Source organism: Physeter macrocephalus, chromosome 17, assembly GCF_002837175.3.
Source record: "Physeter macrocephalus isolate SW-GA chromosome 17, ASM283717v5, whole genome shotgun sequence".
In the NCBI taxonomy this organism is placed as follows: domain Eukaryota; kingdom Metazoa; phylum Chordata; class Mammalia; order Artiodactyla; family Physeteridae; genus Physeter; species Physeter macrocephalus.
Window position 1 is genome coordinate 640,463 of NC_041230.1, and position 13,119 is coordinate 653,581.

The following is a 13,119-nucleotide window of genomic DNA, read 5'->3' on the forward strand; positions in this document are numbered from 1 at the left end:
AACCCGCCCCCGCCCCTACATCCAGCCCTCAGCCTATCCCCAATCCCACCTCCCTACTCAATCCAGTCCTCCCAGTTCGGAATCCCCTCCCCATCCCAAACCCTATCCCACCCTGTCCCCATCCGCATCCCTGAACGCATGCTCAAACCCCAAACCCAACCCCACCCCAGCCCAGACCAGTCATTAGGAAGAGGAAGACGCCGATCCATGCCAGGTAGAAGCTGCACCCCAGCTTGTAGGTCATGCCTTCTTGTAGGTACTCGTGGGCCTGCATCAGGTAGAAGAGGATACCCAATATCATGCTGGTTCCTGTATGAGTACAGGTGTTAGGAGGCCGGGCACAGGCAGGAAAACAGGCTCCTGACAATGTCTTGGTGGAGGACATTGGGAGGGCAAGACTTGGTGTTTAACCAGGCAATGGTGATGTCTAAAACCACAGGCTTTGGAGCTAACAGACCGGAGCTCTTGTCCCGTTTCTGTATCCCACCTTGGGGCAGCCACTCCATCTCTCTGAGCCTCATTTCCCTCATCTGTAAAGTGGGCATAATCGTAGGACTCATCTCCTTGGGCTGTCTTGAGGAGTTATTGAGATTGGCACATTCCCTGGCACACAGTGTGTCCTCAAGAATTGAGATTATTGGGACTTCCCTGGCGGTCCAGTGGTTAGGGCTCCGTGCTTCCACTGCAGAGGGCACAGGTTCGATCCCTGGTCGGGGAAATAAGATCGCACATGCCACGCAGTGCAGCCAAAAAAAAAAAAAAAAAAAAAGAATTGAGATTATCATCACTATATTGGGTCTTTAATTTTGGGCTTCTGAAGCAGTGGCAAGAAACTTAGTCATTCTGGATATTTTAATTTTATTTTGAAATGACATGAATTAAAGATAATTTGTGAAAAGGAAAAGACTCGTTTTTTTCCCCTCTCAGGTAATGGAGTACTGGGTAATTTTTTCTTTGTTATTGAAAAATAATATAGGAGGTGTTTTCCATTTCATTAAAAGGGGGAATGGGCAGAACTGTTTCTCTTTTTTTTGGCCAGGCCACGCGGCATGTGGGATCCTAGTTCCTCGACCAGGGATCGAACCCGTGCCCCCTGCCCTGGAAGCGCGGAGTCCTAACCACTGGACCGCCGGGGAAGCCCCAGAAATGATTTTCTCATAGAAAAAATGTCCTATTTTAGATGACATATAACAGGGGTGTTTTCTACACTTTGTACCTTATATTTAAACAATTGGGAAGATTTACTAGGCAAACTGGATAAATACCATTTACTAACAAGAACACAGGAAGTTGAGTGTTCTCTCTTCTTGGCCTTTACTATCGCTCTCCAAGAATGTTCTTTTGATGGAACTGAAAGTTGTGAACAAGTATTACAAGAGACAGGAACACAATATCCTTCCTTTCCAAAGTAAATTGCCCCCCTTTTTCTAAAAAGTGTAATTTCGCATGCAAATGGAAAACGAAGCTATTCTAATCAGACGCCCGATTTTGAGTTATTTGGAAGGTAGTAGGAGGACTATCATCCTAAGAATGTGTGCAAAGTTCAATAGCCACCATCACGTGCTGACATTTTCTAATTCACTCCTCACTACCGCCCCACGTGGTAGGAAATTGTATTACCCCTATCCTACAGATGAGAAAACTGTGGCTCAGAAACATTAAGTAGCTTGAACAAAATCACAGAGCTGGTGGTGGTGGTGAGACAGGATGTGGGATGGGGTTGAACATGGGGTTGAGTGTTGGGTAGTTGGAGTCTGAGTGATGGACATTAAGGTTGAGGCATGAGTTGTGGTCGGGGATGAGGATGGATTGGAGATGGGTAAGAAGATGGGGCTGGGAATGCACTGGGTTGAGTTTGAGAGTGACATCCACGGGGGATAAGGATGTGGTTGCAGTTGCGGTTGGGGATTAAGAAGAAGATGGGCTCAGAGATGGATCGGGGTTGAGTTTGAGGTTGAGATTCATAGGCGATAGGGGTGGGTTGCATTTGGAATGAGTCTTGAGGAGGGTTAGGCATGGAGTTGGGTGTTGAGGTTTGTAAAGGGGTTGGAGATCGGAAAGAAGATAAAATGGGAACGGGGGTGGGGTGGGGATGGAGATGGACATCACAGAAGGGAATGTGAATGAGTTTGAGATTTGTTGGTGATGGAGATGGGAGGTGAAGTGGAGGCTGGTATTGGGGCTGGAGATGGGGTTGGATTGGAAGTTGATCTTTTTTTATCGGGATGGGCTGGAGATTTGGAGGGAGATGGGCTTGGGGTTGGGCATGAAGGTGAGGATGGGGATGGGGTCGAGGTACTCCTGGACTTGGTTCCTCAGGGAAGGATCTCAGTGCCATGCCTGTGAGGAGGCTGACGATGACATTGGAGAAGTCCAGCATGGGCATGTTGGAACTGGTGAAGAAGATGATGTTTATGAGAATGATGCAGAGGATGAAGCTGGCAATGCTGGCGAAGAGCAGGAAGGCCCAGGCGAAGTCCAGCAAGTCTGGGGAAGGAAGAGAATCAGGAACACCAAGACGGGCCCTCAGGCCCCGAGCACGGGGGAGAGGGTCTCTGGGGAGTCTGGGAGTATTCTTAAGCACCCTCCCTTGAACATTCTTCATCTCCCTTTTAAGAAAATTGAAACTGGGCTCTAGAGAAGGGATATTGAGGCAGATGCCTTTGGCATTGAGGGTACACCCCCCCAGGTCAGTAAGGACAGGTTCTCAGGCAGTGACAAGTGGGGTGGGCATTGAGAAACCAACTTGATGTGATGAGGACAGATTCCTTGGGGTGAGAAAGCCTCAGGATAATGAATAAGATGCTAAGGTTGTGAGAACTGTGAGGATGGGTAGCATGTAGGTGAGAATGAACAGAAGGCAGTGAGGATGGTTCGAAGGCAGTGAGGACCCTTCCGGGGGGAAGGGAGGACCATCCAGGGGGTAGTGAGAACCATCGTGAAGAGGGGAGGCCTAACCCGGGGCAGTGAGGACGACCCCAGGGGAGGCAGAAAGGGGTCTCTGGAACAAAGAGGAAGGAGGAGTCCCTGGAATGGTGAGTATAAAGCAGGCCTTACAAGCATTCTGGTCGTACTCATGCAGGCAGGAGATGTCAGAGCACCGCACAAAGAAGATGGTATTGATGGGGATGGTCTGGGAGCCAGCAGCGTCCCCAGCGGGCGCCAGTGGCACCCGGAAGTGGATCCAGGGCTGGCCCAGACAGATGAGGCCGATGATTACCAAGCCGGCCAGGCTCAGCACCAGGCTCAGCCGGCGACTGACCTTCCTGGCCTCGTGCAGCAGCCGCCAGCCCATGGGCAGCTGGGAATGGCTGAGTCTACGCCGCTCCAGAAACCTGCAGCAGATTGCCCCGCCACCGGTGTCAGCACCGAGTCCAGCCAGCCAGCCCAGGTCCAACTGTTAGAGTCCCACCCAGTCTAACTTTCAGACTCTATCTTCCCTATGTCCATTCTCCATTCCCTGTATCCGCCAGGTCCTACCTCTAGGACATGCTCACCCAGATACAGCCTCTAGGCTCCCTGGCCTCCAGATCTAGCTTCCAGGCCCTGCCACCCCCAAATGCAGTCTCTAGGTTGAATCATAGGTCCAGCCTCTATGCCAAGCCCCACCCAGGGCCAGCCTTCAGGTCCAGCTTTCAAGCCCTGCCACACCTAAGCCCAACCTCTATCTAGTCTCATATACTGACCGTGCTTCTGGTCCCTGACTTTGGCCTGATACCCCTCCCCCAGGATTCTGGCCCCCAGTCTGGCCTACTCCGTGGACTCCTGTCTCTTACCTGCCAGGACCGCTCTCAGTGGAGCTGCCCGATGGTAAGCTGTGAATGTTGCTTTCTAGAGGATACTGGTCGATTTGGGAGCCGTCCAAAGTGTCTTTGATACACTCCTGGGAGGTCCAGATAATTGATTCGAGGCTTTCGACACTGGCCTCGGGGCTGTGAGTAATTGATGGGGGGATATCGACCCTGGCACGGATTGGTGACTTGGAGCTTTGACGACTTGAGTGGAAACTCTGGGTCATTGGCTGGATACTCATTTGACTACTGTAGGTAACTGATTTTATTTTGGTCAGGGGGGTGCGAGCAGTTAATGAAGGGTTTGGGTTACTGAAGTGGCGAGTTTGGAAAACCGGTGGGACACCTCGGGTATGGAAACAGCGACTGTAGGTAACGGATGGTGTGTCTTGGACACTGGCCCGGTGACTGCTGATGATGGGTGTTGTGTCCTCAGCACTGAGTCGGTGACTGTTGATTGCTAGAGGGCCTTGGATACTGACCCGGCGACTGTGGATAGTGGGCAGGGGCTCTTGGATACTGACCCGGCGACCCTGAACAACGGGCTGAGAGTCTTGGCGACTGATCCGGGGCCTGAAGGTAGTTGACAAAGGGTCTTGGGTCTCGCCTTGGGTGTTGCTGGGAGCTACTGGAAGGGACTCTGGCTGAGAGCTCTGCTGGCCAGATTGGGACCTCTGGGCCATGTGGAGATGCAGGACAAGGCCAGTCCCCAGATGCACTCAACAACCTGCCAACTGCCTCATCCCCTCTTTCCAGGCATTTCCATGGCCACCTGGAAGTCCATTGGTCTCTCCGGGGCTCAGGCTCTGTCCCTTGGGGTTTGAATCTCTCTGTCCCCTCTTCTGCGTTTCTTGGTCTCTCCTGCTGTCTAAAGGCAGGGCCTCAGGGCTTCAGTCTGGCCTGGCCTGGGGGCAGGGGGCAGGTTCCATGACAGTTGGAGGGGTTCCAGGAGGTTGGGACGTTGGCCATGGACTCATATCCCACCCTAGCTCCGTGTGAGAGATATGGGGGCTTGGGCTGGGTCAGGGTGGGCTCAGTGTAGGGTCTTGGTGGGGTCATGGCTGGGTCAAGAAGGGGTCACGGCTGGGTCAGAGAGGTGTCAGGACAGGGCAGGGGTTGGGGTAGAGGGTAGGGAACAATCAGGGTGGAGACAGAACAGGATCAGAGAGGGGCCAGGGTGGGATAAGGCGGTAAGGGAGGGGTCGGAGTGGAGACAATGGGGGCCAGAGTAGGGTCAGGGCTAGACAGGGCTGCGTCAGGGCTGGGTCATGGGCTTTGTCTGAGATCAATTCTTGCAGTTCGTGGAGGGCCTGAGATCTGAATTTCTGATTCCTTTCTCCTACCTGTCCCCACCCTTCCCCCCAACCCAGGGCCTTCTCTGAATCAATTTCATCCCTTTCTTTCCATCTGAAGTTCTCTGTGTCTTCTTGCTCCCTTTCCTTCTCCTCTGTCTCTCCTCACCTTTCCCTGAGTCTCAAGGACCTTTAGAAGATTGGGCCTGTTCCCTGCCCTCAAAGACCTCCAGTCTGAGCTTGGGGATTGGGACTTCCCTGGCGGTCCAGTGTTAGGACTCTGCACTTCCACTGCAGGGGGCACGGGTTCCATCCCTGGTTGGGGAACTAAGATACCACAAGCCACGTGACGTGGCCAAAAAAATAAATACATTTTAAAAATTTAAAAATGTGGGATTGGGGAGAGGAGGCAGACCCAGCTACAGCTCAAGAAGGGCTCAGAAGAGGTCAGCAGGGGTGCAAGCATCCCAAAGAGTGTGTGCTGCCTTTCCAGTCAGAGGTGGGGATTTTCCAAACTGTTGTCTCCTTCATCCTCTCCTTTGGCTTTAGTGATGACCTTTTGGAAAAAATAAAACCCCGTAAACTTTTATGTCTTTAATTACATGAATATCCATTTAACTGCTCTGTACTTCTGTTTCCTCATCTGTGAGAGGAGACAATGGTACTTCAGAGGGTTGTTATAAGGATGAGACGGGTTGATCACATGCAAAAGGGCTCAGAACCCACTGTAAGAAAAAACCTGTTGAATTTTTACATTTCATGGCTATTGATTCAGTCCTAAAAGTTTCTTTCCCCATCTCCCAAGCTCCTTCCTGAGTTCCAGACTCAGAGACCCAACTTCCTCCGAAATCCACGTTGAGATGTACCGTAGAAGAGAAGGGAATTACTATTACTGGGTACCACGAATGCATCCATCCCTTCATTCATTAGTTCATGCATTCATTCATTATCCTTTTTAGTTAACAAGGAGCAAAGGCTCTGTACCAGGCACTAGGGATGCAGCGGGAAATAGAAGAGATTGGCTCCCTACCCTCATGGAAGACTGGCAGGGAAATAAACAGTGAAATAATAAATCCCAAGTCTAAGGTGTGCACGTGTGAGAGAATTGCACCGTGAGTGTTTAATGGGCAACCTGGCTAAGAACTGAGGCTGGGGGTAAGTGAGCGGTGCGGGGTCGGGGTCCCTGCCAGCTGGAAGGTTGGCAGATCACAGCCCACATTGGTGAATGTCGGCTGCCCCACCCGCGTCCACTCTTCTGGCACCATGGGTCTTGGCCCCGTGAACACACTTTGGAACCTGTGTCATAGCTGTCTGTGTCCTGGGTTGGGGTATGTGACAGGGAGGGAGATAAGGGGATGAGGTCGAGAGTGGAGATGGAGCTGGGCTTTGCGGAATAGAGAGCAGGGCATGAGGCTGGAGACAAAACAAGTAGGTTTGGGTTTAGGATGGGTCGCGGGTGGGGGAGGACATGTGCCTCAGGGTTAGAGATGGGAATGGAGTTGCGTTCAGGGTTTAGGACAGGGAGAATATTGCGGAGGGCACGGGGCTGTGGGTGGTGCTGGGATGGGACAGGAGATGGGGATGAAATTGGGATTGGGGTTTGGGTGGGGATGGGAAGATGTCGGTGGGTGGAAGGGGATTGAGGAGGGGGTAAAAGGCAAGGTTAGGGTGGGGGTGGAGACATGGCTGTGTTCAAAGATGGAGACTAGGATGCAACAGAGTGATGCAGGCAGAGCCAGGCCTCCAGAACTCTATTCTTTCCCAGCGGAACAAGCCTCTCCCTGGGAGGAGGACCGCAAGTTTGTCCTGCGGGGCTGGTGTTTCGTCTTCAACGCCCTGGCGACGCTTTTCCTGCTCAGCACGTTGGATGGGCGCATGGCCTACCTGCAGGGCTCCTACACTGGCTACCTGGGCTTCTGGACCAACTGCGGGAAGCACAAGTGTGCCAGCCTGGGCCAAGTCACCGGTCAGTAGGAGGCTGGGCAGGCTTTGGGATGCTCTGGGGGCGGGGTGGTCTCATTGCTCATGGGGAGAAGAGCGTTACACTTGGCCAAAACCCCATCTGCCTCATGCCTAGACGGCTAGACACCATCATTCTCTCTCTCTCACTCTTTTGAAAACAGTGGGTTTTTTTTTTTTTAAGATAACAAGAGCCTTCCAGCTCCTTCAGAAACATTTTGCCTCCCTGTAGGTCTCCGCGTCTCCAGTGCTTTTGAGAGCATTGCCACAGAGGCAGCCCAGACGCTGGAGCCAGAGCTCCGGGTTTGAATCCTGGCTCAGACACTTGGTAGCTGGGTGATCTCGGGCACATTCCTTCACCGCTGCGGGCCTCAGTTTCCTCATAATGTCAGTGATAGTGGTGCCAATTCATGGGCTGTTTGAGGAATACGTGAGTTAAAACACGTAAAGGAATTAGAACAGTGCCTGGCACATAGGAAGTGCTACACCCAGATTTCTTCTTCTTATTATAAGGATCCGCCACCCCACCAGCCAATGTACCTACCTTCACTTCAGATCTCAGATAAGTGCTCATAAAACTTCCAGAATATTGTGTGGTATGAATCTTATTTATTTATTTCCAGTATCTCTTTCTCTTATACCTCTCAAACTCAAGCTGGTTTCAAGTTATGGAAAAGTCTGCAGGCATAAATTGTCCCTGCTTCGGGATCCAGATGTTCAAAAGGTATCTGTCTCTTGCCATCTCTTCTTGAAGGATTCTTTCGTGTTGGGCCCTCAGGCAAGCTGTGCTCATACAGTGGCAATGGGGCTCTCAGCTGCTCCCGGGTCCCATGTTTTTCCTGTAAGCAACGATGAGGAAAAGAGAATAAGTTTGCTCCTGTGGCCCTCACACAGAGGTCTCAGGATTAGCTCCGATGGGCTCCGATTAGCTACCCTGGGATTTCTCACTCTTCCCTGAATCATTTGCTGTGGCCAGGAGGACATCATGCTGTGTCTGGCTGGGTCTGAATCACATGCTTTTCTCAAGAGTCAGTGGAGGGGGGTCATTTCTGTCAGAATGACAAGGACGGAGGGTGGGGCAGAGAGCTCCTCTGAACAATATCAAGTTGCTCTTGCGGAAAGAATGGGAATGGATGCTGGGTGGGCAAAAGCAACCGTGCCCAGTTTCCCCGTCTATTTACAGCACTTTCTTTGAGCGTGAGTCCTCTTGGGGGATATATTCGCAAGAGCAGAGTAGCAGTGCTTCAAAAGGGCTGAGGAAATTTTGTAAGGCTTTGATATACACTCCCCATATGGAAGTCACGATTCTCACGACAAGTGGCAGAAGCCAGTTCAAGCTGGCTTAAGCAGAAAATAGATTTACCCAGGATATTGCGGAGCTTATAGAATCTCTGCGAGGCCAGGGAACCGGGCTCCAGGGACGGAGTGATCAAGACTGTGCCGAAAGAGTCCTGAGGACTGGCTGACTGGTCACACACACTGTAGCCTGACGTGTGGAGCCCAGTGTCTCCAGGCCTGGCCTCCGCTGGGGAACCTCTTTCTCTGCTGCCCCAGGACCCTGGAGGTAGTTGCACCCGCCCCGACTAGTAACGAGTTCACGGCTATTTCTCCTGGCTGCTGATTCCAGGTTTAGCGTGGCTCTATTTGATTGGTGGAACCTGGTCACATGCTGAGGTCCTAGCAGTAAGAGGCTGGTTTCCTTGCTGGGAAGTGTGGATACAAACATTGGGAAACTCCCCAAACATAGGACTGGCGTTCAAAAGCACTGGACTGCTAGGGAATCCCTCTGTGTGATTTTAAAATTTTTCCTTATTTTAAAATTTAAATGACTTTGATTTGATTTGAACAGGTAATATATTTACGTGGTTCAACACTTCAAAAAATGCAAAAGTCTCCCTCTCATTTTTGTCCCCCGTCCCTCCAAGTTCCCCTTCCTGGGGGCAACTGATGTCACTAAGCCATTTTTAAGCTCTTGTGTGTTCTGCTAGTCCTAGTCTCTGCATATATGAGAAAATGGCTATGGTTATATACACATAAGAATATATATACATACACACACATACGTAGGTATATATTTATTTATATATCATTTAAAAAACACACATGGCAGTATTACAGTTCTCTTTTAAAGGTAAATCACCGTTTATTGAATGCTAAGGATATGCAAAGCTTTGTGGTTGGCATAAAGAAATAACAAATAGGTTGCGAAGGTTTTAATTATTTTTTAGGTGCAGAAATTTAGGATTTTTATGTAGTCTAAATTCTCCACCTTTGCCTCTGTGACTTTACCAACTGCTCCTCAGCTTTGGGGAGTTCTTCTCCTTCTAGATTTTTGGTGAACATTCAATTATGGGTTTTTTTGTTTTTGTTTTTGTTTTGCGGTACGCGGGCCTCTCACTGCTGTGGCCTCTCCCGTTGCGGAGCACAGGCTCCGGACGCGCAGGCTCAGCGGCCATGGCTCACGGGCCCAGCAGCTCCGCGGCATGTGGGATCTTCCCGGACCGGGACACGAACCCGTGTCCCCTGCATCCGCAGGCGGACTCTCAATCACTGCGCCACCAGGGAAGCCCTCAATTATGGTTTTATGTGTGTGTGTGTGTGTGTGTGTGTGTGTGTGTGTGTGTGTGTTTTAGGATTTGACTGTGATTTTGGTGTGTGGTATTCAGGTAGTACTGAATCCTGTGCTCCTTGCCAGGAGCCTACAGAAGGGACCTGAATCAGTCATAAGTCTTTGGATCACAGGTGGTAGAGACTCTGACTTGAACTAGCTTGAGTGAAGGAATTTACAGGCTCACCTAAGTGAAAAAGTACGGGGGTAGAAATGCTTTCAGATATGGCTGCATCCAGCGGTCCAAGTGACTGCATCAGACATTACTGTCTGTCTGTTTCTTGGTTACTTACTTGAGTGGGCTTCATTCTCAAGGCTCCATGTAGTGGCAAGGCAGGATCCAGTTAGGAAAAAAAAAAAAAATCATTCTAGGTGCTTCAGAGGGAAGTAAAAATAGGGAAATGGTTTCATGGGTAATAGAAGAACTGAGAAGCCGAGTAGAATGGTGAGGCAAATCAGGGATTAGCAACTCAGGAAGCTGCTAGGCCCCTACGCCAGAAGGACAAAGGGAAGAAGTAGTATTACTGGAGCTTGGAAGTTGGAGCCATCTGGAAGGCACAGCCTCATGCTGGGATTTGCTTAGAGGTGGCTACAATCACAGAAGAAATGCATCGATGGCTGAAGACACCAACTGAGGCAGAGAGAGAGGAGGATAAATACCCTGGCCTGTCCCCTCCCCCTAAAGCCAGACTTTTGCCAGTGCCTCCCATGAGCCAAACAGAGATAAGTCAGTGAGCAAAGGAGGCTGGGAAATGTAGTCCTTGTAATGCAGAACAGAGAAGGGTGGGGCATGAACCTGAAAGCAGACAGAAGAATGACTGGCAGAACTGCTAATAACTCAGACCTCAGGCCCGGCAGGAACAAAGAGTGCAGAAATTTCCTGCAAAAGTCCTGTGTGACTGGGTCACAAGGTACCCCCAAACCAAGCATGGTGGCTAGAGCAATGCAACGTACTGACTGGCTTATAACTGGGACTCCAAGTGAGGAACGGCAGGAGGGCGAAATGCATGGTGCGGAGGTAAGCTGCAAATGGCCCTACCTTCTGACCAAACGACAGAGTGGGCTTGTCTCTGGGATGACAAGAGCCAGGGACTTGAGTGTCATCTCAACTCTCTTTCTCTCCTCCTCTTGTCTGCTTTTTCTTCTTAGTTTTACTCTCTCAGTTCTCCTGTCACCTAGGAGGCTGGGTCCAAGGCTCAGGCAGCTCCAAGCTCATAATCCTCTTGATTAGAGAAGAAAGAGCTGGTCCCTGACAGCTTCAGTTAGAAAAAGTCCCCGTGAAGAGCTTGATTGGTTGGCTTTGGTCATGTGCCCATGTTTGAGCCGATCACCACTGTCTGGGTCATGGGGCACCGTGATTGGCTCAGCCAGAGTCACATGACTGCCTCTGTGGCCCCAGAGGGCAGGGTAAGTCATGAAAAACTCTCAACCAGGATTATGTGATTAATCCTGAGAGCACTATTGCTATTTTGTAATATGTGCAGTTTGCCAGAAACAAAGCAAATGGAGTCTTAGCTCATTTGGCTGAAATAGTCTTGCACTGCTCAAAAGTAGGCAAAGTAGGAAAGGGCTAAAAGGGAGAAGTGTAATTCTCAGAAGGAGCTGAAACTCCTGTCATGCTGAAATGCAAATTGGATAAATATCAATTTTAAACCGAGTGTGATTACGTCTTTTAGGTACTTTGGTTTTAGAGTATTTGGAAAATTTCTTGTGTGCACATCTGTGTGTGTGCTCTGGGGGATGTCAGGAGGGTGATTTGGAGAATGTCTGTGAGGGGCTCTAGTGTGTGAATGGGGGTGACATTGGGATACCTGGGGAGGTCTGGGGGTGTGAGTGGGGTCATTAGGGAAACTTGGGATAAGAGTGGGAAAGAAGTAGCGTGACTTTAGAGGTGATTAAAGTGACTAAGGGTGCTGTTGGGAGTGCCTGGGATTGGTATGGAAGGTATTAATGTGATTTGCTGTGGGGCATCTTTTGGGAGTATGAATAACTTTAGGGGTGACTGTGGAGATGATTCTAGAAATAATAGAGACGATTCTGTGGGGTGAACTTGAGGATGTGAGTGGGGGGTGACTCAAGGGTCATCTGTGGGGTGACCTTGGAGGTATGTGTGGAGTTGATCATGAGAGTGTCTAGGACTGACTTTGGGGTAAGAGAGGGTGATTTGGGGCAACTCTGAGGGTGCAAGTGCGGATGACCTTTTTAAAAATGGAGATATAGTTGACTTCCAGTATTATGTAAGTTTCAGGTGTACAACATAGCGATTCACAATTTTTAAAGAAAGTGGGTTTTTAAAGACATTGGGTTAACTTTACGGGTACGTGGGGTTGACTTTGTGAGAGTGGGAGTCACTTTGGGGTTTCAAGGTGGTGACTTTGGCGAGGGCGGTGGGGGTGATTTTGAGGACGTCTGTAGCTAAAACTTGGGGGTGTCTGCTGGGGATGTTACTCAGGGCTGTCAGTGGGGATGAGTTGGGAGGGTGACCTTGGAGAGCATCTGGGGGTGACTCTGGGGCATTTTCCCCTTTCCTTCCAGTTCTCATCCACATGAGCGTGGGCTTCATGATCCTGGCCCTGACCCTGTGTCTCGTCCTCCTCCTGGCCATGGGCTTCTCCTTCCGGCCAGTGTTCCGCCGCCTTAACAAGGCTGACCTCATCTTCAGTTCCCTCAGCTTTTGCATCGGTAAGTGTTTCCCTGGGGGAAGGGGTGCCCTCCCTACCTCAGCAGCTCTCCCCGGGGCTCTCTTTCTGGCTTTGGGGAGGTGTGTCTCAGAGTTTCTGTCCTGCTGGGTCTCTGTCTTTGAATGACTCTTGGGCTCTCTGGCCCACCCTCCCTGTGTGTTTCTCAGTTCTATATCCTTCTCAGTCGGGGTGAGTGTGCTGGGCCTCTCACTCTCCTCTTGTTTCCCACTCTTTCTTCCCGCCCCCTCCTGGTATCTTTCTGTCTGTCTTGTGTGTGTGTGTGTTTGCGCGCGCGCCCTTGTCATGGAGGGTGGGAGAGGATGTCTCTCTTTTCTCTTTCTGGGGGCCTCGGGGGTCCCTGTCCAGCCTCGTGTCCATCTCTGGCCCCACCCCAGTGCAGGGCTCCTGGTTGCCCTCAGCCTGACGCTCTTTGTGGCCAACTGCGAGACGCTCCAACCGAGGCCACAGGTATCCTACCTGGTGACCACCTACCTGTGCTGGGGCGCCGGCGCCTTGACGCTGGGGGCCGGTGAGGGCGGGGCCTCGGGAGGAAGGGGCGGGGTCTCGGCAGGGCAGGGGGCGGAACCCGGGGAGAATACCAGGCAGGGCTTCTGGCCAGATTGGGGCGGACCCCCGGGGAGGTCAGCCTCGAGGGACAGGGCGGGGCCGAGGGCGGGGTTCGGAGTCCACCAGGCCGTCTGGCCCTCACCCCCAGGAACCCTGAGCTACTTAAACTACGTGGGCATGTGGGGCAAAAGGGGGCCCTCCATGGAGCTGCGGGTGAGCCA

At 51.2% G+C, this 13,119-nt stretch overlaps 1 protein-coding gene across 1 annotated transcript in view; it reads right to left on the reverse strand.

Annotated features, from left to right (window-relative positions):
• LOC114484108 (outer dense fiber protein 4-like) overlaps positions 1 to 3,295 on the reverse strand; it is a 3,902-nt gene extending 607 nt beyond the window's left edge. Inside the window, exons 1-3 of the mRNA XM_028478261.1 lie at positions 3,058 to 3,295; positions 2,341 to 2,487; positions 178 to 309 (exon numbers count right to left, since the gene is read on the reverse strand). Of these exons, the coding sequence (XP_028334062.1) occupies positions 178 to 309; positions 2,341 to 2,487; positions 3,058 to 3,295 (517 nt within the window). The remainder of the gene's footprint in view (positions 1 to 177; positions 310 to 2,340; positions 2,488 to 3,057) is intronic.
• Between the last annotated feature and the right edge of the window lie 9,824 nt (positions 3,296 to 13,119).